The sequence below is a fragment of the Bos javanicus genome, chromosome 3 (assembly GCF_032452875.1).
Source record: "Bos javanicus breed banteng chromosome 3, ARS-OSU_banteng_1.0, whole genome shotgun sequence".
NCBI lineage: Eukaryota > Metazoa > Chordata > Mammalia > Artiodactyla > Bovidae > Bos > Bos javanicus.
In genome coordinates, this window is record NC_083870.1 from 20,825,712 (window position 1) to 20,851,400 (window position 25,689).

At 43.6% G+C, this 25,689-nt stretch overlaps 4 protein-coding genes and 1 long non-coding RNA gene across 8 annotated transcripts; 3 read left to right on the forward strand and 2 right to left on the reverse strand.

Annotated features, from left to right (window-relative positions):
- Positions 1-1,629: 1,629 nt before the first annotated feature.
- BOLA1 (bolA family member 1) lies at positions 1,630-2,804 on the reverse strand. The gene is made up of 2 exons (XM_061408345.1): positions 2,700-2,804; positions 1,630-2,352 (listed from the first exon to the last, which is right to left on the reverse strand). Exon 2 carries the CDS (start codon positions 2,347-2,349, stop codon positions 1,942-1,944), a length of 408 nt encoding a protein of 135 aa, XP_061264329.1. The 5' UTR covers positions 2,350-2,352; positions 2,700-2,804; the 3' UTR covers positions 1,630-1,941.
- On the forward strand, positions 2,369-10,715 carry LOC133242241 (uncharacterized). 4 transcript variants are annotated; one of them, XR_009734818.1, is made up of 3 exons: positions 2,369-2,621; positions 2,711-2,828; positions 8,890-10,715. It is a non-coding gene; the product is annotated as an uncharacterized LOC133242241 (long non-coding RNA). The 4 variants fall into 4 exon arrangements; XR_009734817.1 differs by lacking the exon at positions 8,890-10,715 and adding an exon at positions 4,182-4,442; XR_009734816.1 differs by lacking the exon at positions 8,890-10,715 and adding an exon at positions 3,999-4,175.
- A 1,659-nt stretch (positions 10,716-12,374) lies between these two features.
- On the forward strand, positions 12,375-12,965 carry LOC133242188 (histone H2A type 2-B). Its single transcript, XM_061408292.1, has one exon. It carries the CDS (start codon positions 12,441-12,443, stop codon positions 12,831-12,833), a length of 393 nt encoding a protein of 130 aa, XP_061264276.1. The 5' UTR covers positions 12,375-12,440; the 3' UTR covers positions 12,834-12,965.
- An 18-nt stretch (positions 12,966-12,983) lies between these two features.
- LOC133242191 (histone H2A type 2-C) lies at positions 12,984-13,389 on the reverse strand. The gene has a single exon (XM_061408305.1). The coding sequence runs from the start codon at positions 13,387-13,389 to the stop codon at positions 13,000-13,002; it is 390 nt and encodes a 129-aa protein (XP_061264289.1). The 3' UTR covers positions 12,984-12,999.
- Positions 13,390-13,659: 270 nt separating this feature from the next.
- LOC133242205 (histone H2B type 2-E) lies at positions 13,660-15,995 on the forward strand. The gene has a single exon (XM_061408327.1). The coding sequence runs from the start codon at positions 13,707-13,709 to the stop codon at positions 14,085-14,087; it is 381 nt and encodes a 126-aa protein (XP_061264311.1). The 5' UTR covers positions 13,660-13,706; the 3' UTR covers positions 14,088-15,995.
- Positions 15,996-25,689: the final 9,694 nt, after the last annotated feature.

Genomic DNA, 25,689 nt, shown 5'->3' on the forward strand with positions numbered 1-25,689 from the left:
GGAAAATATGGAAGTTTCTCAAAAATAGAACTACCATATGATCCAGCAATCCCACTTCTGGGTATTTACCCAAAAGAACTGAAATCAGGATCCTGGAGAAGTGTTAGGACTCTCATGTTCATTGCAGCATTATCACAATAGCTAAGATGTGGAAACAACCTGAATTGACAAATGCCTGGATAAGGAAAAATTAATATATACAAACAATGAAATACTCACCAGCCTTAAAAAAAGGAAATTCGGCTGTGATAAATCATGAGGACGTTATGCTAAGTGAAATAAGCCAGCCACAGAAAGATAAATATGCACGATTCTACTTATATGAGTTATCTATAATAGCTGAATAGAATCAGTGGGATGTTGGCTGCTAGGGGCAGGATGGGGTGGAGGGGAGAGGGAAGTAGGGAATTATCAATCAACAGACCTTAAGTTTCAGCTAAGCAAGATGATTAAACTCTAGAGATCTGCTGTATGACATTGTACTTGTAGTCAGTGATAATGTATCATACACTTAAACATTTGTTAAGAAGGCAGATCTCATATTAAGTTTTTGCTATAATAAAATAATATTCACAAAAACAAATTTAAAAAAATCTAAAAACTCCACAAATGAAAACAAATAAAAACTTGGGAGTGATATTTCTTGAGAACAGAACCAACTTCACTCCAAATCCTTTTGTGTTTTTTTAAAATATAGATTCCAGATTCCATTCTTGATTTGTGGATTCAGAATCCTTTTTTTGGAAAAGAGGTGACCTAGAATCCATATTTTAAACAAGCTCCCTTGGGAATTCTTACCTGTGAAGAAATCTAAAAACCCTGCCTGAGGGTTACCATTGACTCCCCTCTCACTGAAGTCCATTTCAGTTCTAATCAAATCCTTTTGGTTTTTTAAAAATGATAGCTCTCAAATCAACTCCTTCCTTTCCATTTCAACAGCTAACCTCTCAGCCAAAGTTCTGCCTTCACCATTGGTTACTCTCCATGCCTCCAATTCCCTATGACAACCGACTAACATCACTGCCCCCAAATGCTCTTTGCCATCCTTTTCTCAAAACTCTTCAATGATGACTCCCTACCGCCCAACCAGATGCAGTCTAAACTCCTTAGCCGGAAATGGTGGATAAATGTTAACCAAGCCTTTACTAAGTTCGATCTCTACACAGAGATCATCAGAAAATTGCTTATCTAGACATTACTTGTTCCCCTCAGAATTATGACAACGTTTGGAAGGCTCATAAGAAAAAGGGCTTTGTAAAGTTTTCTCCATCTTCTATACTCATTTCCTAGGTTATAATCTTTTCACTGCTTTAGTGTTTGTTTTTTTAAAGATTTTTTTCCTCATGAGAAATGCAAATCCTTTTGGAAATGGACAGGTTGTTAGAAAGCCAAACATCCCCTAAGTTTGAAGTTCAAACGCATCCGTAATTGCTGTTTTGTCCAATAACTCTGCCCAGTCCAGCTTCTTTGCCCTTGCTTGGGCTCTTTCCCCTGTTAGCAGCAACTTTCCTCTCTTTTCTGGCTTAACGAAGCTCTTTCTGACTATGCCTAGGCTTCAAGTATCTTTCTTTTCCGAAGAACATCTGTAGCACTGACAGCAGGCCATTAACACCACTGCAATTCACCTCATATGATAATTTCTCTTTTAATGTACAGGATTACTAGTAACTTATATAAAGTCTGGCGATTCCCTAGTCACAATTTAAAATGAAACAACTGGGCAGCTTTTCCTGAATAGTAGGGATTGTCCCCTCTTCTTAGCTTAACCTTAACGTGAAATGAATTACTCTCTCCTGAGAATAGGCATATGCTGGTTAAACGGGCATATTACATTACTCGTTTCTAACAAATACCAGACTGTATTAAATGGAAGAAAGCCCCAGTAGTTTATTCTCACGAAACCCGCTTGAATCCTGGTCCTCCCTCTCTCCAAGTCCAGGGTTAGTTTCGACTTTTCTTGCTCCCACCTAGGCAGGGGGGGCTTGTGTCTAGTTGAGGGTTCTCTTTCCATTGGGCGGGGGTCCGCGCCTGTATGGCCAGGGCGTGGACTGGCCCAGCCAGCTCTTCTGACAGAGCCGCATGGACCAGCCGATGCCTTTGTAGCGGGCTCAGTCCCTCAAAGCGAGAGCTCACCACCGCCACGCGGAAATGGGTCTCACTGCCCGGTGGGACCGCGTGGCCGCCGCTCTCATTACGCAGCTCCAGCACTTCGGGGTTCAGGGCCTGCTCCAACTTCGTGCGAATGGCAGCCTCGACGGGACCGATGACCCCTGATCCCGCACTGCCCCGGGACATACAGACGCGGCTGGCCATGGAGAACAGGCGTACGACCAGCTGCCCACTCAGCATCGGCTACGGCAGAGACAAAGACGGGAGCAGTGAGGGTCAGGGCCTCGGTCTTGGTACCAGCGTCTCAAACACCCTAGCCCCCGCCTCCGGCCAACGTCCACCCTGGGAGCCCGTCTAGACGCCAGTGAGATGCGAGGCACCGCCCCTCTCCTCTGTGTGACGTTGGGAGATTGTGGCCTCCGCCGAGAGCAGCTGAAGGGCGGCGATGATTAGAGAGAGCCCGCGCTTCTAAGGGTTTTCGCAAAGAATGAGCTGGAGGTTCCAAGAGTAGGGTATGTGCAACTCCGGGCTTTTGGTTGAGCCGCTGTCCCTGTGCCCCCTCCCTGAACCCCAAACTGGACCCTTTCTACCTCGTACTCAGGCTTGGCTACCGCAGTTCCCTCTCTGGGACGGAACTCCTGACAAGCCGGGCGAATGCAGATCTCGCGTCCAGAGGCACTCTGGGAAATGGAGTTCTCGCTACGCGATAGACCAGGCAGGTGAGGGCTCCCGGGAACTGTAGTCTCTGTTTGTCTCTTGAGGTCGTGCGTGCGTACGTGTATGCTCAGTCTCTTTAGTGGTGTCTTTGCGACTCTTTGCGTCCCTAAGGACTGCAGACCGCCAAGTTCCTGTGTCCATGGGGTTCTCCAGGGTAGACTGTTGGAACGGGTTGCCGTGCCCTTCTCCAGGGGATCTTCCCCATCCAGGGATGGAACCCAGGTCTCCCGGAATAGCAACAGTAGCAGTGTTTGTCGCTCAGTCGTGTCCGACTCTTGGAGACCCCATGAACTGTAGCCCGCCAGGCTCCTCTATCTAGCCCAACACTTTTATATACAAGAAAATGGAAGTCCATTTCCTTTATCGAATACATAATTATTGTGCGCTGCTGCTGCTGCTGCTGCTGCTGCTAAGTCACGTCAGTCGTGTCCGACTCTGTGAGACCCCATAGACGGCAGCCCACCAGGCTCCCCTGTCCCTGGGATTCTTCAGGCAAGAACACTGGAGTGGGTTGCCATTTCCTTCTCCAATGCATAAAAGTGAAAAGTGAAAGGGAAGTCGCTCAGTCGCGACCCCATGGACTGCAGCCCACCAGGCTCCTCTGTCCATGGGATTTTCCAGGCAAGAGCACTGGAGTGGGGTGCCATTGCCTTCTCCATATATATAAATATATAGGCTTTCCCGGTGGCCCAGTGGTAAAGAATCCACCTGCTTATGCAGGAAATGCAAGAGACTCGGGGTTTGATCCCTGATTGGGGAAGCTACCCTGAAGTAGGAAGTGGCAACCCACTCCAGTATTCTTACCAGGATAATTCTGTGGACAGAGGAGCCCGGTGGTCTACAGTCCATAGGGTAACAAAGAGTTGGACATGACTGAGTGACTGAACATGTACTTTATGTATACCTGTATACTTAAAAAGTGTATTTGTATACTTTTTCAGAAAATAAATTGCAGATAGCACGACATTTCATCCCTAGGTACTCTAATACATATCTCCTCCTAATAAAAGGGATATTCTCTTATAGAAAAATACCCTTATCACACTAAAAAAATTTTTTTAACATAATGTCAATTGCAAGGTTAGTATAATGAACACCCCATTTATCCTTCATCTATATTTACTAACATTTTTCCATATTTGCTTTTTAATCTCTTTGAATATGTGTATCAGTTCAGTTCAGTCGCTCAGTCATGTCCGACTTTTTGTGACTCCATGAATCGCAGCACGCCTGGCCTCCCTGTCCATCACCAACTCCTGGAGTTCACTCAGACTCATGTCCATCGAGTCGGTGATGCCATCCAGCCAACTCATCCTCTGTCGTCCCCTTCTCCTCCTGCCCCCAATCCCTCCCAGCATCAGACTCTTTTCCAATGAGTCAACTCTTCGAATGAGGTGGCCAAAGTACTGGAGTTTCAGCTTTAGCATCATTCCTTCCAAAGAACACCCAGGACTGATCTCCTTCAGAATGGACTGGTTGGATCTCCCTGCAGTCCAAGGGACCCTCAAGAGTCTTCTCCAACACCACAGTTCAAAAGCATCAATTCTTCAGCGCTCAGCTTTCTTCACATATGTGTATACATAATAAAAATAAAAACTGTTACCATTTTTGTTGAATCATTTGAGAGTTGAAAATCTTTATACTTCATTGCTGTATACTTCAGCATATATCTTCTAAGACAAGGACATTTTCCTATATAACCACAATACCATTACCACACCTAAGACATTTAACATTTGTTCAATACTATTATCTAATATACAGTTGATATTCAAATCTCCCCAGTTGTCTCATTAGTGCCTTTATTTTTTGAAAGTCAGTCAAGGATCATGCATTGCATTTAGCCATCTTTAAATCTGTATTTTGCAAAGTTCCTTGACTTCAGTGTGAGAACTATAAAGGAGGTAATGAGACAAGCAGGAAGACCAGTTTAGAGGTTTGTGTAGCAATCTAGGTGAGAATGTTGATGTCTTGGACCATGGTGGTGGTGGAGGTGGAGACGGAAAGAAATTGTGGGTAATTATGGGAGGGACAGTATGAAGGATAATTATCGGCTTTGGGCCTCAAGATGGATGGCATTTGTTCCCTAAGATACAGAATTTTGGAAGAAGGGTTGGAAGGGTGGGGAAGGGGGAGATTGGTGTCCAATTCTTTTTGGACTTGAGTTTGTAGTGTCTTTATGATATCCAAGAAGAGATGTCATGTTGGATATATGGTTCTGTGTGTGTATGCATTTTATTTTTAACTTTTTCTTAAGTGCTTTCAGAGCTACAGAAATTACAAATAACTACAAATAGTACAAATAATTCTGTATACCGCTCACCCTGATGCCCACATTATCCAAATATTAACATTTTATCATGATTGCTTTATTTCTTATCTAATTACACATATATAATTTTTTTCTGAACCATCTGAGAGTAAGCTTCAGAGATAGAGCCCATTTACCTCTAACTACTTGCAATGGTTAATTTTAAGTGTCAACTTGACTGGGCCACAGGGTGCCCAGATATTTGCTCCTGCTGCTAAGTCGCTTCAGTTGTGTCCGACTCTGTGTGACCCCATAGACGGCAGCCCACCAGGCTCCCCTGTCCCTGGGATTCTCCAGGCAAGAACACTGGAGTGGGTTGCCATTTCCTTCTCCAATGCATGAAAGTGAAAAGTGAAAGTGAAGTTGCTCAGTCGTGTCCAACTCTTAGCGACCCCATGGACTGCAGCCCACCAGGCTCCTCCATCCATGGGATTTTCCAGGCAAGAGTACTGGAGTGGGGTGCCATTGCCTTCTCCAGCCCAGATATTTGGGCAAATGTTATTCTGGATGGTTTTGGATGAGATTTAAATTGGTAGACTGAGTAAAGCCGATTGCCCTCCCTGTTGTGGCTGGGTCTCATCCAATCAGTGAAAGGCCTGAACAGAACAAAAAGGCTAACCTTCTCTGAAAAAGAGTTCTTTCCTGTCCCAGTTCTTTGAACTGGGACACTGGCTTTTTACCTGCCTTCAGACTTGAACTGAAACACTGGCACTTCCTGGGTCTCCAGCCTGTTAGCTTTTGACTGGCACTGCAGCACTGCGTCACTTGGTTCTCAGACCTTCAGGCTTGAACTGTAACTACACAATCAGCTCTTCTGGGTTTCCAGCTTGCTGACTCACCCTGCAGATCTAGGGACTTGTCAGCCTCCATTATCATGTGAGCCAACTGCTTATAATAAATCTCTCTCTCTCTCTCTTGCTTGTTTGCTCTTACTCTCTGCATATGTATCTTTTTTGTTCTGTTTCTCTGAAGAGCTCTAATATATATTTGCTAATACATTCTTAGTAAAAACTTTTTTCTCACATAACTACAGTATAATTGTCAAATTTGGGAAATTAACATTGATACAGTACTACAGATTTTACTGAAAATTTTTCATTGTCCCATTGTCCTTTATATAAAATGAAAAAAAAAAAAAAATCTGGGCCAGGATCCAGTCTAGGATCACACGCTGTATTCAGTTGTTATGTCTCTATGGCCTCCATTTAATCTGGAATAGTTCCTTAGTCTTTGTCTTTCATGATTTTGGCATTTTTGAGGAGTACAGACCATCTGCACTTTTCAGGTGGTGCTAGTGGTAAAGAACCCACCTGCCAATGCAGGAAATGCAGGGTTTGATTCCTGGGCTGGGAAAAATCCCCTGGAGGAGGGCATGGCAATCCACTCCAGTATTCTTGCCTAGAGAATTCCATGGACAGATGAGCCTGGCAGGCTACAGTCCATAGGATCGCAGAGTCTGACACAACTGAAGTGACTTACCACGCACACACAGACCATTTATTTTGTTGAATATCCCTCAATTTGGGTTTCTCTAATGTTTCTTTCTGATTCAGATTTAGGGTATACACTTTTGGCAGGAAAACTGCAGAAGTGGTATTGAATCCTTCTCACTGAACTATATAGGAGGCATGTAATTCGCTTTGTCCTATTGTTAATGATAATTCTGATCAGTTGATTAAGGTGGTATCTCTCAGAAAAAAAAATGTAAAATTTTTATTTTCCATTTGTAGTTGTAGGAGATGTTTGAGTCTATGTAATATTCTGTTTCTTGTTAAGATTTTGTTTATTAATTTTGGCATCTGAGATGTAAGAGTTGTTGAAGATGAAATAAGATCATGTGCAGTGGGGTGAAGGTGGGAAAGTGGGAAGGAAGGGAGTGAAATCACCTGGGAAAAGGTATAAAGTGAGAAAATAAGATTTTCTTTAGAAGATCACTTTGGCTAGTGTGTGAATATATTAGGGGAATGAAAAGAATGCAAGCGAAGAATAGAAGAGCCTTTAGCAGTAGTCTGGTGAAAGATAACCTGAGTGAAGACAGGAAATGAGCTAGAGAGAGAAGTAAAACAATTAAAATGATGTTAAAGAGATGGAATCTTTAGCACTTGTTTTTGGTGAGTGCCTTGTAATTTGCTAATCCAGTGACAGTGGTGGGGAATGGTGGGAGGATGCTTTGTTGGTGACAGGTACTATTCTAAATGAACTCTTAATTCTTGCAACAAGTCTGTGAAGTAGCTACTGTTAGTACTTTTGGTTTACCATTTTGAGGAAGCAGACACCCTTACAGGTTAGATAATACATTAATTTGTCTATGGTCATAGATCTAGTAAGCAAACTCAGGAGTCAGGCTGCAGAATTTGAACTCTTAACCATTAAGTTATTCTGCCTTCTAATCCAGCATTTTGGGCTCTCAGGTTCCAGCTCTGTACCAGGCTCCTTGTATTTAATTCTCATTTATTCTAACAACTCTGTTATGGTAGGGTATATTGTTTTTCTTTAATTGATGAACTTCTATTGTATCTTCTATCAATCTGGCTACCACAGTCTACTGTTGATAGCTAGCATCTGGAGAGTGGTTTGTTGACCAAAGGCCAACTATAATTGTTTCACAAATAAGTAAACCAAGGCTCAGAGGAATTTAAGCACTTGCTGCTGAAGGTCACACAGCCACTTACAAAGACATGATTAGAACCAAGGTCTGCCTCACTCAAAGTCTGTGCTCTTTACCCCTCCAAGCACACTACTTCACTAACTAGATTATGGGCTTCATGAAGCAAGCCTTGCTTCCTCCCTATTACAGAGAGAGGGAGAGCTGGAGAGTTAGAGTGAGAGCTACAGAGCATGTGAGAGGTGTGGAATTAGATTTAATATTTTAGATTTCATCTAGCTATAAATCCTTATTAGATAAGTCCAGATAGGCCAATACCCTACAAATTACATCAGCCTCAATTACTATCTATTGTTCCCTGGAGTTCCTTTCCCAGCATTCTTACCAGAGCTATTAAAATATATAACAGAGTAGGCCATTTGTAAAAGCCAAATACCTTCACAAATAGACTGGATCTTATCCCCTTGAACACCTCTGGGATTTTTAACCGAAAGCAACTGAATTCCTAACCAGGCAATCTAGTTAATCAAACATTTAGTGCATTCGAGCTCCACTGTATCATTCCAACCATACTCCTTTCCACTTTTCCCCAGCTCCACCCTCAGCCCCCTCCACACTGAGCTGCACATCATTCATGACATGAACCAGGCCGTCCCACAGCTCCTAGCCATTGCACATAAAGTTGCCTTTGGCTAGAATGCTTTCAGTCTTCTCTTGACCCACAAAGTCCTCCTCATGGTTCCATGAGATATCACCTCCTCTTTCATGAAGCTTCCCTACTCCCACACATATAGCCTCAGTGTACCCACATCTCTTTGTTCATGGTCTGCTGATAGACTTGAAGCACTGTGTCCTGTGCTTTGACCTTGGTCTCACTTCCTTTCTGTGACCACTTCAAGGGTGAGACCATGTCTTCATCACCTTTAAATCAAGAGTCCTTTATTCCCTCCACCTGGCTCTTCAGTTCAGTTCAGTCACTCAGTCGTGTCAGACTCTTTGCGACTCTATGAATTGCATCATGCCAGGCCTCCCTGTCTATCACCAACTCCCAGAGTTCACTCAAACTAACGTCCATCGAGTGGGTGATGCCATCCAGCCATCTCATCCTCTGTCGTCCCCTTCTCCTCCTGCCCCCAATCCCTCCCAGCATCAGACTCTTTTCCAATGAGTCAACTCTTCACATGAGGTGGCCAAAGTACTGGAGTTTCAGCTTCAGCATCATTCCTTCCAAAGAACACCCAGGACTGATCTCCTTCAGAATGGACTGGTTGGATCTCCCTGCAGTCCAAGGGACTCTCAAGAGTCTTCTCCAACACCACAGTTCAAAAGCATCAGTTCTTCGGCGCTCAGCCTTCTTCACAGTCCAACTCTCACATCCATACATGACCACTGGAAAAACCATAGCCTTGACTAGACGGACCTTTGTTGGCAAAGTAATGTCTCTGCTTTTCAATATGCTATCTAGGTTGGTCATAACTTTCCTTCCAAGGAGTAAGCGTCTTTTAATTTCATGGCTGCAATCACCATCTGCAGTGATTTTGGAGCCCAGAAAAATAAAGTCTGACACTGTTTCCACTGTTTCCCATCTGGTAATAAATATTTGTTTTTGAATAAACAAATAAAACTATACTCTTAGAGAATTAGCATCTTCTTTTCTAAACTATTTCTCCGGCTCTCCCTCTCTCTGTAATAGAGGGAGGAAGCAAGGCTGGGCACAATGACTTCATAAAGCCCGTAATCTCCTTAGTGAAGCAATGGGCTTGGAGGGATAAAAAGCACAGACTTTGAGTGAGGCTGCAGGTCAGGAAGCAACAGAACTGGACATGGAACAACAGACTGGTTCCAAATAGGAAAAGGAGTACTTCAAGGCTATATATTGTCACCCTGCTTATTTAACTTATATGAAGAGTACATCATGAGAAACGCTGGACTGGAAGAAGCACAAGCTGGAATCAAGATTGCCAGGAGAAATATCAATAACCTCAGATACCCAGATGACACTACCCTTATGGCAGAAAGTGAAGAGGAACTCAAAAGCCTCTTGATGAAAGTGAAAGAGGAGACTGAAAAAGTTGGCTTAAAGCTCGACATTCAGAAAACTAAGATCATGGCATCTGGTCCCATCACTTCATGGGAAATAGATGGGGAAACAGTGGAAACAGTGTCAGACTTTATTTTTGGGGGCTCCAAAATCACTGCAGATGGTGATTGCAGCCATGAAATTAAAAGATGCTTACTCCTTGGAAGGAAACTTATGACCAACCTAGATAGCATATTGAAAAGCAGAGACATCACTTTGCCAACAAAGGTCCATTTAGTCAAGGCTATGTATGGTTTTTCCAGTGGTCATGTGTGGATGTGAGAGTTGCACTGTGAAGAAAGCTGAGCGCCAAAGAATTGATGCTTTTGAACTGTGGTGTTGAAGGCTCTTGAGAGTCCCTTGGACTGCAAGGAGATCCAACCAGTCCATCCTAAAGGAGATCAGTCCTGGATGTTCTTTGGATGGAATGATGTTGAAGCTGAAACTCCAGTACTTTGGCCACCTCATGTGAAGAGTTGACTCATTGGAAAAGAGTCTGATGCTGGGAGGGATTGGGGGCAGGAGGAGAAGGGGACGACAGAGGATGAGATGGCTGGATGGCATCACCGACTCGATGGATGTGAGTTTGAGTGACCTCCGGGAGATAGTGATGGACAGGGAGGCCTGGTGTGCTGCAATTCATGGGGTCACTAAGAGTCTGACACGACTGAGAGACTGAACTGAACTGACTTTGGTTCTAATAATGTCTTTGTAAGTGGTTGTGTGACCTTCAGCAAGTGCCTAAATTCCTCTGAGCCTTGGTTTCCTTATTTGTGAAACAATTTCAGTCGGCCTTCAGTATCCACGGGTTCTGAACCTGAGGATTCAACCAACTGTGGGTGGAAGATATTTGAAAAAAAAAAAAAAAATCCAGAAAGTTTCAAAAAGCAAAACTAGAATTTGCCCTGCCTTGGCAGCTATGTACATAGTTTTACATTTTACAACTATTTACATAACATTTACATTGTATTAGTATTAAAAGTAATCTGCTGCCCCTGCTAAGTCGCTTCAGTCGTGTCCGACTCTGTGCGACCCCATAGACCCCATACACGGCAGCTCACCAGGCTCCCCGTCCCTGGGATTCTCCAGGCAAGAATACTGGAGTGGGTTGCCACTTCCTTCTCCAATGCATGAAAGTGAAAAGTGAAAGTGAAGTCTCTTAGTCATGTCTGACTCTTAGCGACCCCATGGACTGCAGCATGCCAGGCCTCTCTGTCCATCACCAACTCCCGGAGTTTACTCAAACTCATGTTCATTGAGTCGGTGATGCCGTCCAACCATCTCATGTCGTCCCCTTCTCCTCCCGCCTTCAACCTTTCCCAGCATCAGGGTCTTTTCCAATGAGTCAGTTCTTCGCATCAGGTGGCCAAAGTACTGGAGTTTCAGCTTCAACATCAGTCCCTCCAATGAATATTCAGGAATATTCATGAATATATGCTGTAAGATGCAGGAAACTGTAGATGTTAGCTCAGGTACCGGGCAGACTGTTGGAACAATTCAGGGAAAGAACAAAGACAGGAGAGCTGGCGAGGGTAGGGGGGTGGCGGGGGTTGGCAGGTGACTGGATGAGTTTGCTCTTGGATAGGTCGAGTTATTGGGACAGACAGGTTGAAGCATCCAGTAAACAGGTATATAGGCCTGAGCTTCTGCAACAAATACTAGTTGAAAGCACTGAATTGGGTACGACTTCAGGAAGAGTTAAGAATGGAATGTGCGGAAAGGGCAAGTAGGGAGGCAGAGCCGAGCTTAACAATGGGATTTAAACACGGGCAGAGGAAAAGAAACAGAATGAGGAAGGACGGAGGGCGACGTTTTGAATGCCAAGTTAAAGACGCCTTCAAGTTGAAGGCGGTTTGGGACGCCTCCTGGAGGTCAAGAGGAGGATGACATTCTATTCTGGGCTTCCCTGGTGGCTCAGACCGTAAGGAATCCACCTGCCTGCAATGCTGGAGACCCGGATTCGATCTCTGGGTCGGGAAGATCCCCTGAGAAGGAAATGGCTCTCGGTTAAACGGGAGTCTGAGGAACAGAGACGGGTGGGGATGGGGCGAAGCCACACCGCAGACAACTAAACTGAAAGAAAAGAAAAAGCCTCAGTAGTTCTATATTTTTTAAGGTAGTCTGGCTTTGACGAGCCAGGAAAAGAGGAACTTAGTAATTTAAGGTTCCAAGGCCCTTGAGTGGGAGTAACTGCATTTGCTAAAGGCTCTCTGCAGCCCTTTAGGACCCTTTTTAGGATTTCCCTTGGTGTAAACCGGGAAAAAACCTACCACCCGTAACCCAGAAAAATATTGCCACTCAGTAAATAAAGCAAAACAGAAAGGCGTCTTGTTTGAAAGCCTTCACTTTAAAAATCCTGGCATGCAAATAAAGGGCTTTAATGTGGCTCACAACGATTGGTAGGTACTTATAGAAGCCGTCATTTCCACGTAGCGCAAGATGCAAACGAAGAGTCTGCTTTTCGCTTTCCTATTGGCTGTTCGATCGGACTCCCCTTTTAGCCAATCAAACCACCTCCCTTCGCCCCTCCCGGTAGCTCTTATAAATTACATCAAATTGGTTACCCTTGCCATATCCTTCTCCTTGAAAAAGAAGCCGTAACTGCAGTTTTAGCAGTAATGTCAGGCCGCGGAAAGCAGGGAGGCAAAGCTCGGGCCAAGGCCAAGTCGCGCTCATCCCGCGCTGGCCTTCAGTTCCCCGTAGGGCGAGTGCACCGCCTGCTGCGCAAAGGGAACTACGCCGAAAGGGTGGGGGCCGGCGCACCGGTGTACTTGGCGGCAGTGCTGGAGTACCTGACCGCGGAAATCCTGGAGCTGGCGGGCAACGCCGCCCGAGACAACAAGAAGACGCGCATCATCCCTCGCCATTTGCAACTGGCCGTGAGAAATGATGAAGAGCTCAACAAGTTACTCGGGGGTGTCACTATTGCCCAGGGCGGTGTCTTACCCAATATCCAGGCAGTCTTATTGCCCAAAAAAACGGAGAGTCACAAGCCTGGCAAGAATAAGTAATTAAAAGGCTTGATACCATCCCCACTCACCCCAAAGGCTCTTTTAAGAGCCACCACCAAAGTGTCAAAATAAAGGGCTGATCACAAAATAGCGCATTAGCTCTTTTTTTGAGAACTTGGGTGGCTCTAAAAAGAGCCTTTGTTCTTTGGCTTACTTTGAAAAGGCTTTATTTGCTTTTGGCTTTATGGCTTTCGGTTTTCTTTGGTAACAGAACAGCCTGGATATTAGGCAAAACGCCGCCCTGGGCGATGGTGACCTTGCCCAACAGCTTGTTCAGCTCTTCGTCGTTGCGGATGGCCAACTGCAGGTGACGAGGGATGATGCGCGTCTTTTTGTTGTCTCGCGCCGCGTTGCCGGCCAGCTCCAGGATCTCGGCTGTCAGATACTCCAGAACCGCCGCCATGTAGACGGGCGCGCCGGCCCCCACCCGCTCAGCGTAGTTGCCTTTGCGCAGCAGGCGGTGCACTCGCCCTACCGGGAACTGCAAGCCTGCGCGGGACGAACGCGACTTGGCCTTTGCGCGGGCCTTGCCTCCCTGCTTTCCGCGACCAGACATGACTAAAGATACGCGTAGTACGATTAAAGATCAGAGCCCCTCGGCTTAAAAAAGATCAGCAATTGGAAAGCCTTTATAAGTTTTCCGAGGGGTGGAGTCAGGAACGAGCTTTTCATTGGTCCTAAATTGGCTCCTGAAACAGCCAATAAGGTTAAGAGTCGGTGTTGTTCTGTCGCTATTACTGATAACGTAAGGTCTCTCCGCGGACCAATGGGAATGTAAGACTTTTGGAGCCTTAATTTGCATACGGTGGTTATAAATGGATCAGGCCCGCCCATTCTCATACCTCTTTTTTTGCCAAACGGCGTTGTTCTACAATGCCTGAGCCGGCAAAATCCGCTCCCGCGCCCAAGAAGGGCTCCAAGAAAGCCGTCACCAAAGCCCAAAAGAAGGACGGCAAGAAGCGCAAGCGCAGCCGTAAGGAGAGCTATTCCATCTACGTGTACAAGGTGCTGAAGCAGGTGCACCCGGACACCGGTATTTCGTCCAAGGCCATGGGCATCATGAACTCATTTGTCAACGACATCTTCGAGCGCATCGCGGGCGAAGCGTCGCGCTTGGCGCATTACAACAAGCGCTCGACCATCACGTCCCGGGAGATCCAGACGGCCGTGCGCCTGCTGCTGCCTGGCGAGCTGGCCAAGCACGCCGTGTCCGAGGGCACCAAGGCGGTCACCAAGTACACCAGCTCCAAGTGAGTCCTTGCTGGTACGCGGCGCTCGCACGAGGCGCAAAGCCGCTTGATTTTCCAAAGGCTCTTTTCAGAGCCACCCACCTAATCACCAGAAAAGAGCCTTGTTCACTTGTTTTTCCTCAGTTCCTCACAAAGTAAGTTACTCTAGTTGGCTAAAAGTAATGGAAGATGACACACGTAGCTTTTTAAGCCCTTATGACTTGAGATTCCTGGCGCGTGACTGGCTTTGCTTTTGAATCTAGGGCGCGTCTTAACCCTCACTGCTGCTTAGCTTTCGTATGAGTCAGTTCTAAATTAGGATACTGAGACTGCTCCTAGACTTGTGTCCTGGTGGCTCTGTTGGGTACGTTTCACCGGTGTTCCAAAACGAAGTGAGTGATTTCAGCTATCCACATTTAAGAAAGGACCCCAGGACACGACCAAGCCCGGGTCTTTCCGAACATTGCATCACAGCCCTGAAGAATTGCGAGTTTGGCAGCCGCGTGGGTGCCGGATCACCAGTTACGCCCTTGCGATGTGGCTTCCTGTGGACACCAGCGGTTCGGGATACTTCGTACTGAGCCCGCGCTGCCTGGTCTCAGCCTTTCCCTGATTGGACATGAATATTCAAAATCTCCCGCCGCTCTGGAATTCATAGGTTCTAGGTTTGCGCCGCTCACTTTGGCGCTGTGAAATTCCTGTTATTTCTTGGTTTGTGGATCATTTTTGCTTTTAATTCTCTTTTCTCGAAATATTTCGGCGTCAAGTCACTGCAAGGCACTAGTCATTTTAGTTTGGTCTCAAACGTCACCTCCCAGACACCTTCGGGAAGTTGTGCCTCTCCTTGCCTCTGGTCCCTATTTTATCTTCTTCCTAGCAGCTGTCAGAAATTGTTTTGCTATTAGTTTTTTTTCTTGTTTACCATTTTCCTCAAGACCTTAACAGAAACTTTATTGGTTTGGTTTGGTTTTTCTCTATATTGTCCCCACCAACCAGTGCTTGGCACACAGTGGACACTTTAAGTACTTACTGAATTAGTATTTGTTGAATTGATTTTTCTGTCCCTCTTCTTTTAAAAATAGCCTTCGTGGATGGATGGGTGCGGTTCATTTCCATTAGGTGTATGGGAAGACATGATGAAAATGGAAATGTTTCGGAGCTCCTTTCCCAAGTTGGCTATGGTCACCTCAGGGCAACAGCTGGGAGGAGGGCTGTATTTGTGTGTGTGTGTGCGCTAAGGAGGAGGTGGCAGTTTTAAGTCCTTCCTTTATGCTTTTCAGTTTGGTCTAATCTTTGGATTTTCATTAAATTCAGAACATTGCTCACTAGAAGATCCTTTTCCTTTCTTCATTTATGATACCCTCCTTCCATCCTTATCTTTTGTTCCCCATTGAGATGAACTTTTCATTTATATTAACAGTGTCATTTACTCTTCAGGAGACCCTATAAAATAGACAAGGTTGGGGCTTCCCTGGTGGCTCTGGTAAAGAATCCTCCTGCCAGTGCAGAAGACACAGGTTGGATCCCTGATCCAGGAAGATTACAGAAAGAGAAAAAAAAAGAGAGAATGTTAATATTTCTTTAAAAATGAGGTTGAGAGTGAGTGATCCACTGGTCATGTAGCTAACATTGTCCACCTTTGTACCCTCAGATGCAAGGACGATTGGATTTTAGTTTTATTTCACTGTAATCATGGAATGTTGTATTTTTCTGTCCAAGCCTTGATTCTGCTGATAATGGCACTGATGATCTGATCAGTTATTCAACTCTGCTTTTGGATAAGGGGTCCTGGAGTTGATTGCAGGTGTTTCATGAATCCAAATGGACTCCAGACGTTATCAGAGACTGAATAAATCTTAATGTTTCTTACATGTGTGTTTTCAAATGTGTGTATATGCTATTGTTATTAATAAATTTACCAGTTAATTAAAAAGCTTGGCTGCATTCTTTTATCTGTAATATATTTTCTAACTAAATGAAGTAGATAAAATCACTACTGGCTCTAAACAAATGTATAGAGATGTTTGAGTGCCTCTGACCTGGAAGGTGAATATTTATAAACTATCAACCAAATTTGCTTCTACTCCAGAAGGGTAGTGGGGCTGAAATAGTCTGGTAGGACACTATTAATGCTTAGTAACTGAAAAGTGCCTGAGCACAAAATGAAACAAAGGTCATGACCACAAACAAGAAGCACTATAAATAAAATAGAAAAAATAAAGTTATTAACAAAGTTTAGAAAATACCTGCAGAGTACTTAGTATGTGTCTGTCAGATGTTTTAGGTCCTTCACATGTATTGACTTATTTAATCCTCACAAGAACTTTATGAAATAGTTACCATTATTGTCTCCCACTTTACAGGTGAGGAAACTGAGGCATAGAAAGGCTTCTCCTCAGAAATGCTCAAAGAATAGACTCTTAGGTCAATGTTTAAGGGACTTGAGAAAGGAAGATCCCTCTCCAAAAACCTGTATTTGGGGGGAAATAAATAAGTATGCTTTAAAATTAAAGAGAAATATCACCTACTTTAATTTCAGGATGCACCGTGGGTATACATCTGTGGTGGAGGTGGTGGCTGAAAGTGTGTGGAGGGCTCTCATTTTCCAGAGGCCATAGCTCAACTCTGTTTAGTTTGTCCCCATAGTCATAGGGCTCACCAGCTGAAATACTTTTACTAAGATAAGAGAGCTTTGGTTACTGGTTGTGGGCTCCTCCTGGGCATGGTGTTTACTAGGAAGGAAGTTACAAAGTGAGGAAGGAGAAAGAAGTGCTAGAGTTGATATTTTAACTCTGGAGGGGAGGTGATTATTGATGGTGAGTTTTATTCTCCTAAAGAACCTCTTTGATCTTTTCTTTCTCCTTCTCAAACATCTCTATACATTTGCTTAGTGAAGTGAAAATTGCTCAGTCGTGTCAGACTCTTTGCGACCCCATGGACTATACAGTCGATGGAATTCTCCAGGCCAGAATACAGTAGTGGGTTGCCATTTCCTTCTCCAGGGGATCTTCCCAACTTAGGGATCAAGCCAGGTCTCCCACATTGCAGGCAGATTCTTTACCAGCTGAGCCACGAGGGAAGCCCAAGTTGGAGTTAATAACAATACTTGTTATAATAATACTTGCTTCTACTTACTGAGCACTTAACTGTTTACCTTGTCCTCTGCTGAGTGGTTTACATGCATTGCCTCATTTAATCTTCACAGCCACCACTTAAGATACATTCCGTCCTTATTTTATAAGTAAAGGAAATTGAATCTCAGAGAAGTTAAATAACTTGTCCAGGATCATTTTGGAAGTAAGTGGTGGAACTACAACCCAATGTACACTTTAAAACAGTTTGATATTCAAGGCCCTCCATAATCTGCCTCTTCCTTCTTCGCAGCTCTATCTCCTACTGCTATACATACAGTTTTCTGCTCTAGTCACCTTCCCCTAAACCCATTTGCTGTTTCCCAGGACCATACTGCACTGCTCTTTCTTTCTGGCTTGGCCAGAGCTTGCTGTCAAGCCAAGGCCATAATCTTCCACCACCCCAAATGACACCTCTCAATTAATTTCTCTACCTTCATCTCTTCTTTAAAAATAGTAACAGAAAGAAATGGTTTACTGCGGTAATTGGCATACAATAAACTGTACATGTTTAAAATACAATTTGTTAAGTTTAGACATGTGTATATACCCATGAAAACATCACTACAATCAACATAATGGACATATCCATTTCCCCCCCACCCTCCACAAAAGGTTTCTTCATGCTCCTTATAGAATTCTTCCCTCCTGCCCACTTCATCAGTGTCCTCCTTTGGCTCTGTTCCTGACCTCAGGGAACCACTGGTTTGCTTTATATCATTATAGATATTTTGTATCATACAATGGGTATCATTTGTATCTGGCTTCTTTCACTCAGCATAAGATTCATTCATATTTAGGTGCATTCCTTTGTATTGGTGAGTTGTATTGCATTTTATGGCCACAATTGATAATTTCAGTCACTTGATGGATAGTTGTGTTGTTTCCAGTCTTTCTCCACCTTTTTTGTTTTCCCCCCCTTGGCTTCTCCACGTGGCAAGTGAGATCTTAGTTCCCCAATTAGGGATGGAACCTGTGCCCACTCCAGTGAAAGCATGGAGTCTTAACCACTGGACTGCCAGGGAAGCCACCTTCCTCCGTTTTTTAATGCATTCCAACTTTGTGTCATGATGGTTCCACACTAAAATTTCTGCCTTCAAATGGGAAGGAATTCAGAAGGGGGATAAGACATATACACAAATACCTATTCTATTCGAGTAGGACAAAGTATTAGGGTTTCACTTTTGTTATCCTAGGCTCAAAACCTCTCTAATCCATTTTATGTCCTGTGACTAGAGTAGTAGTCTATAGCACAGACCTGACTTTATCACCTACCTGCTCACAAACCTCCAGTGGCCTGCCTTACTGACATAGTTTCGCCTTCAAAAGAAAAAAAATGAAAGTAAAAAATTCAAAACTCTATCAGCAATTCTTAGTCATATTTGGTTGTACAACATGGTCTGGGTAACTCTGGTCCTTTAAAAGGGGGGCTAACTGATCACAATATGGCTAATCAGTGATTGTGGCATAAGGGAGTAAGCCTGAGGGGCAGCTCTGTTCAGGTTGCAAAATTGACCTCTAGCTGAAAGACTATCCCTGTGACTAGGGAGACTAGGTTTAATCGTTCATTTAATACGGGTGATTGAAAATAAGAAGATTGTATCTACTTATTCTAAAAATAATTATTATCTAGTCCCTGATGGCTCATTGGTGAAGAATCTGCCTGCCAAAGCAAGAGGCGTAAGAGACTTGGGTTCAATCCCCGGGTGGAGAAGATACCCTGGAGAAGGAAATGGCAACTCATTCCAGTATTATTGCCTGAGAAATCCCATGGACAGAGGAGTCTGGCAGGCTATGGGGTCGCAAAAGAGTCGACACGACTTAGCAAGTAAACAACCTGGGTTGAAAACCAAGGCTGCGTCTCTGCATTAGAGTGATTTAGGTCCTTTGGACAGGAAGAGGATATTTCATTCTTACTGATAAGACTTCACACAGCAAAAGTTTTTAAAAGACCATGGTTTCTCAGTGAATAAGAAAGCTGTGGTCACATAAAGAAGGGGATTCTGATTCTTTGTAGCTACAGTTATATGTCCTTGGGACTTGTGTTTCCTCTAATTCTTTGATTAGATTATCCCAGCCTGATGAATGGCAGAACAGATTTTTTACTTTCTCAGTCCTAGCGAATGTCTTTCTCAGAATGCATGTTAAGTGGTTTTGTGTTTTATATTTTATTCTATTTTTTATTTTCTCCCTTTCTAACCTATATTTTAAACATTGACCTTTGCCTCTCTACTCCCACAAAAAAACATCTGTATCTCTCTTTGCTATACATGTTGTGATATTAATGTGCACTCTGTTGACTGAAGTACTGCATTAAACTTCAAGAAGTACAAACAGCACACTTATCCCCCTCTCTCCCAGTGAAAAGCACCCACATTTGCTCCAATTCCCCATCATCACAAAAATGCTGTTATAAACATCATTGTTCATTTCCTTATGTAAACCTAGCCTATCCCTAATTTGGCATTTGAGGTCCCTGAAACTGGTCCTTAATGTCCCCAGCATGAAAAGCTCACTTCTCCTTATTGCCCTTTTACATGTTCGTTTGTTTTCACTGTCCCTTCTGCCTGGATTATACCACCTTCCTTAGCCCCCAATCTGAACATGTCTCAAATCCTAAATATTCTTGAGAACCCACCTCAAATATCACCTCCTACAGGATGGGTTCCCTTGTTTGTTCAGCTGGAATTGAACAAACTTTCAATTTTCAATTCCTTTCCCTCTCAGCTCCCACAAGGCTCAACCTGCATTTCTCTTTGTCATCCTCCACAATAGGCCTTCCACTCTTGCTATTCACATGGGTATCACTTCCCCACAAAGGCGTCAGGTTGTGTGTGCAAGAATAGAGAAATTCAGAAGGCATGTTTCCGAAAAATACTGACTTTAAAACATAAGATGAGTTTTACTTTATCCTTTGTAGTGTCCTCTAGCCACTGTTTTTTTAGCTGTGGGTTGTAACTTATTAGTGGGTTATGAAATTGGTTTTTGATAGAGATCACCTTTTTCCTCCCCCTTTTTAAGAAGAGAAGAGAAAAATATCAGAGTATATCACAAATAGTAAATATCATTTTGTGAAACCTATTATAATTTATATTCTTATGTGAATGTGACTAAGAAGCAATGTAAAAGTGTTACTTACTGGGGGTTGAGGTTAGGAGAGGTCCCTTCTACTGTACTGAAAGGTCATAGAAAATGCCACTCCAGAATATGCTACTTTGGCATATTGATAATTTTGAGCTGTAGTCACTTAGAGGCTGACTTTCTCTGAACTCCCATTAGCTGCCTAAGAACAGATTTTCCAAAAGAAACTTGATTGTCATAAATGCCCTCCCCCAGGAATTACACTGAACGGGAAAGATTGACTCATCACAGGAGAGGAGACTAGAAGTCGAGACCATACCCAGACCAACTTTGTCACAAACTATCACATCTCCCTGGTGGCTCAGATGGTAAAGAATCTGCCCCCAGTGTGGGAGACCCGGGTTTGATCCCTGTGTCAGGAAGATCCCTGGAGAAGGAAATGGCCACCCACTCCAATATTCTTGCCTGGAGAATTCCATCGACACAGGAGCCTAACAGGCTACAATCTATGGGGTCACAAAGAATAGGACACAGTTGTGTGACTTTCACTTTCACTATACCTCCCATCTATTATTCTAGGGCCTATTCCTTTCGCCTCAAAGGCATTTATTCTCCTTTAAGAGGCCTACATCTCCCATCCCCTTTCCCTATTAAGAATGATATTTAAGTCTGAATTCTAAGTCATCTTGGGGTGTTACTCAATTTTTTTTTCATGAGTACTTACTGTGTATACATGAGGTATACATGTTAGTAAACTTCTGTTTGCTTTTTTCTTGTTAATCTCTCTTTTATTATGGGGTCACACCTAAAAATTGAAAAGGGCAAATTAGCTTTCCTCCCCTACAGCACATGTTTTGATGTTATTTGTAGCTATTGTGTATACATCACGTTTCCCTGAAACATTGACTCTAATACAAAAAACTAAGAAAAAGGTAAAATACAAAGCTTAGATTCAAATTCCATCTTGGCCTTGTTTTAGCTGGGTGACTCACATTCCTAGGTGTCTCGTCTTCACCAGAAATTTTCTTTTCTGTAAGAAAACAAACAAACCCTCTTCATTTCCTGGGTTGTTGTGGAATCAAATGAAAGGACGTAAGTGAATGGCTTTTGTGATTCGTAAGGCACCCAGGAACCCAAATATTCCTAATGTTGGCTGCAGTCTAGCAGAATCTCAAGATGCTAATCATCTAGAGAAGAGATAGTGTACTAATTGTTTCCCATGTATTAGTCTTTTCACAACATGATTGTACTGTTGCCAAAGGGAATATTTAGGACTTGTATCAATTAGTGTTCATCATAATGTTAATTGAGTAATAATTATTAATTCATTGCCATGTTGAAACTGCTGTTAAGTATTTCGTATTAACTGTATTTATCTCATTTTATTTCTATGGTAATTCTATGAAGTGTATACATTTATTGTCACTGTTTTACAGGTATTGAAACTGAGACCCTGAACTCTTATTCTAGCTCTATGTCTTTTCTCTTTTAGCTTTTCCCAGACAAATGAATCTGGGGAACAATCTACTGTTGCCCAGACAGTTCAGGCCATCTCCTGGTTAGCAGAGGCCTTTAGCCAAGGGCCAAACACATCTCCCTGTACTGCCCCTCAAGCCTGGGCTTCCCCAAGTGGAGAGAAGCCTTGTCTCTAGCCTCCACACTCATGGACACAGGGAGCATTAGTAAAAAGGCAGACTCTCACTCTTAGCTTTAATACTCAGGTGTAAGTGACTGACTGAGGGCCTTTTGGAGGTGAAGGCTTCATGGGCACCTAGACAAGGGAACCAGGGGAAGTATGGGCCTGCTTCCAGAGGTCCATAGAGCTCAGAACTCAGCACCAATAGTGGGTTGAATAGTGTCCCCCCAAAATGTTCAACTCCACCCAGAAACTCAGAATGTGACTTTAGTTGGAAATTCAGTCTTTGCAGACATAACTAAGGGTCTTGAGATTAAATCATCCTGGATTGAGGATGTGATAAGTGAAAGGAAGAGGCAGAGTTGGACACAGAGATTCAGGGAGGAGGGTCTGGGAAGACAAAGGCAGAAACTGGAGTTATACTGCCAGAGGTCAAGGAACAGTAACCACTTGAAGCTGAAAGAGGCAAGAAAGCAAGAAAGCATTCTCCCCTAGAAGCTCTGGAGAGAGGATGGCTCTGCTGAGACTTTGTTTTCAGACTCCTGATTTCCAGAACTCTGAGAATATCAACTTCTATTGTTTTAAGATACCAGCTCTCTAGTAATTCTCTATGGCAGCCCTAAGGGAAAAAGCACAGCACCCTGGCAGCAGTCTGGGTGTGAGCTGTCCTGAAGCGCAAGAAGAGCTCGCCACTGCTGCAGACCACAGCAGAGTCAACCTGGGCCCTTTCTGCCATGGCATGGCCTCAGGGAGCTCTCTAGATGTCCATGTCTAGGAGAGGTCACCACTGTCTAGGGGCCTTTGGTAACACTTGTGAAGATAGAGATGCCCTGAGGAACTCTGGGTTAAGCTGGTCAAGGGGCTCATGAAGAGGACAATCTGTTTGCTGTGGAACACCAAGTCTCCCAATCCAGAAGCCTTTTTTTCTCCTCTACTATCTTCCTTCCCTCCCTCCCACCTTTCTTCCAAGTGTATTGCACACTCTGTTCCTAATCACACTCAGATCTCCCTTCCCACAAATTAAAAAAAAAAAAAAACTAGTGTCTTTCATGAATGACAGGATGGTATATTATTTTCCCATTCAAACTAACAAATTACCACAGATTTAGTGGCTTAAAACAACACAGATTTATTCTCCTGTAGTTTTGGAGGCCAGAAGCCAAAAATGAGTCCTAAGGGGTCAAAAATCAAGTGTCAGAAAGACTGATTTCTTCTGGAGGCTCTGTGGAAAGAGTCCATTCCTTGTCTCTTCTAGCTTCTAGAGGCTGCTGGCATTTCTTGGTTCCTGGCCTCATCATCCCATCTCGGCTTCCATCATTACATCAGCAGATGAAAGGTTGTTGTTGAATCACGCGAAGACCCCGGGATTCTTGGCCCCCGGAGGAGAAGAATTCAAACGGGGGCCAGAGACGAGGCTTGATCGCTCAGAGCTTTTGTGTAATAAAGTTTTATTAAAGTATAAAGGAGATAGAGAAAGCTTCTGACATAGATATCAGGAGGGGGCAGAAAGAGTACCCGCTTGCTAGTGTTAGCAATGAAGTTATATACTCTCCAATGAATCCAAAGCATGTCTGGAGGTTATAAAGACCTCACCAGACCTACTCCCATAATTTACATTTTAAGATAACAGAATTAGCCAGAAGGTTTAATCCAGAGACTGTCCTTAATCCCTCAGCAGGATACATTATTGTTATATAATCCTAAGGAATGCAGAGAAGGAAAAAAAAAGTTTGTCCTTTCTTCCTCCTTGAGAATTCCAGACCCCTCTCTCCTTGGGGACCCCTAGACTCCTTATCAATCTGCCTAGGGAATGACTCTCTCAATCAGCTCCTCCCCACTTAGCCTCCTGCCTCCCTCTAATAAGGTCTGTTATGGTTACATTTAGGGCCCACAGTGATCAATGTAAAGAAATAGAGGAAAACAATAGAATGGGAAAGACTAGAGATCTCTTCAAGAAAATTAGAGATACCAAGGGAATATTTCATGCAAAGATGGGCTCAATAAAGGACAGAAATGGTATGGACCTAACAGAAGGAGAAGATATTAAAAAGAGGTGGCAAGAATACATAGAAGAACTATACAAAAAAGATCTTCATGACCCAGATAACCACAATGGTGTGATCACTCACCTAGAGCCAGACATCCTGGAATGTGAAGTCAAGTGGGCCTTACAAAGCATCACTATGAACAAAGCTAGTGGAGGTGATGGAATTCCAGTTGAGCTATTTCAAATCCTAAAAGATGATGCTATGAAAGTGCTGCACTCAGTACACCAGCAAATTTGGAAAACTCAGCAGTGGCCACAGGACTGGAAAAGGTAAGTTTTCATTCCAATCCCAAAGAAAGGCAATGCCAAAGAATGCTCAAACTACCGCACAATTGGACTCATCTCACATGCTAGTAAAGTAATTCTCAAAAGTCTCTAAGCCAGGCTTCAGCAATACGTGAACCGTGAACTTCCAGATGTTCAAGCTGGATTTAGAAAAGGCAGAGGAACCAGAGATCAAATTGCCAACATCCATTGGATCATCGAAAAAGCAAGAGAGTTCCAGAAAAACATCTATTTCTGCTTTATTGCTTATGCCAAAGCTTTTGATTGTGTGGATCACAATAAACTGTGGAAAATTCTTCAAGAGATGCGAATACCAGACCACCTGACCTGCTTCTTGAGAAACCTGTATGCAGGTCAGGAAGCAACAGTTAGAACTTGACATGGAACAACAGACTGGTTCCAAATAGGTCAAGGCTGTATATTGTCATCCTGCTTATTTAACTTATATGCAGAGTACATCATGAGAAATGCTGGGCTGGATGAAGCACAAGCTGGAATCAAGATTGCCGGGAGAAATATTAATAACCTCAGATACCCAGATGACACCACCCTTGTGACAGAAAGCAAAAAAGAACTAAAGAGCCTCTTGATGAAAGTGAAAGAAGAGAGTGAAAAAGTTGGCCTAAAGCTCAACATTCAGAAAACTAAGATCATGGCATCTGGTCCCACCTCTTCATGGCAAATATATGGGAAAACAGTGGAAACAGTGGCTGACTTTATTTTTTGGGGCTGAAAAATCACTGCAGATAGTGATTGCAGCCATGAAATTAAAAGACGCTTACTCCTTGGAAGTAAAGTTATGACCAACCTACACAGCATATTAAAAAGCAGAGACATTACTTTGCCAACAAAGGTCCGTCTAGTCAAAGCTATGGTTTTTCCAGTAGTCGTGTATGGATGTGAGAGTTGGACTATAAAGAAAGCTGAGCACCAAAGAATTGATGCTTTTGAACTGTGGTGTTGGAGAAGACTCTTGAGAGTCCCTTGGACTGCAAGGAGATCCATCCAGTCCATCCTAAAGGAGATCAGTCTTGAGTGTTCATTGGAAGGATTGATGTTGAAGCTGAAACTCCAATACTTTGGCCACCTGATTCAAAAAACTGACTCATTGGAAAAGACCCTGATGCTGGGAAAGGTTGAGGGCAGGAGGGGAAGGGGACGGCAGAGGATGAGATTGTTGGATGGCATCACCAACTCAATAGACATGGGTTTGGGTGGACTCCAGGAGTTGGTGATGGACAGGGAGGCCTGGTGTGCTGTGGTTCATGGGGTCGCAAAGAGTCAGACACAACTGAGTGACTGAACTGAACTGAACTGATAATCCAAGATAATCTCCCTCCCTCAAGGTCCTTAATCACATTGGCCAAGTCCCTTTGTCATATAAGGTAACAATATGTTCAGAGATTCCAGGGATTAGTCATGCTAATGGGGGGAAGATCTATTATTC

Coding starts and splice junctions, on each gene's coding strand:
- BOLA1 (XM_061408345.1), bottom strand. CDS start 2,349: ATGCTGAGTGGGCAGCTGGTCGTACGCCTGTTCTCCATGGCCAGCCGC.
- LOC133242188 (XM_061408292.1), top strand. CDS start 12,441: ATGTCAGGCCGCGGAAAGCAGGGAGGCAAAGCTCGGGCCAAGGCCAAG.
- LOC133242191 (XM_061408305.1), bottom strand. CDS start 13,389: ATGTCTGGTCGCGGAAAGCAGGGAGGCAAGGCCCGCGCAAAGGCCAAG.
- LOC133242205 (XM_061408327.1), top strand. CDS start 13,707: ATGCCTGAGCCGGCAAAATCCGCTCCCGCGCCCAAGAAGGGCTCCAAG.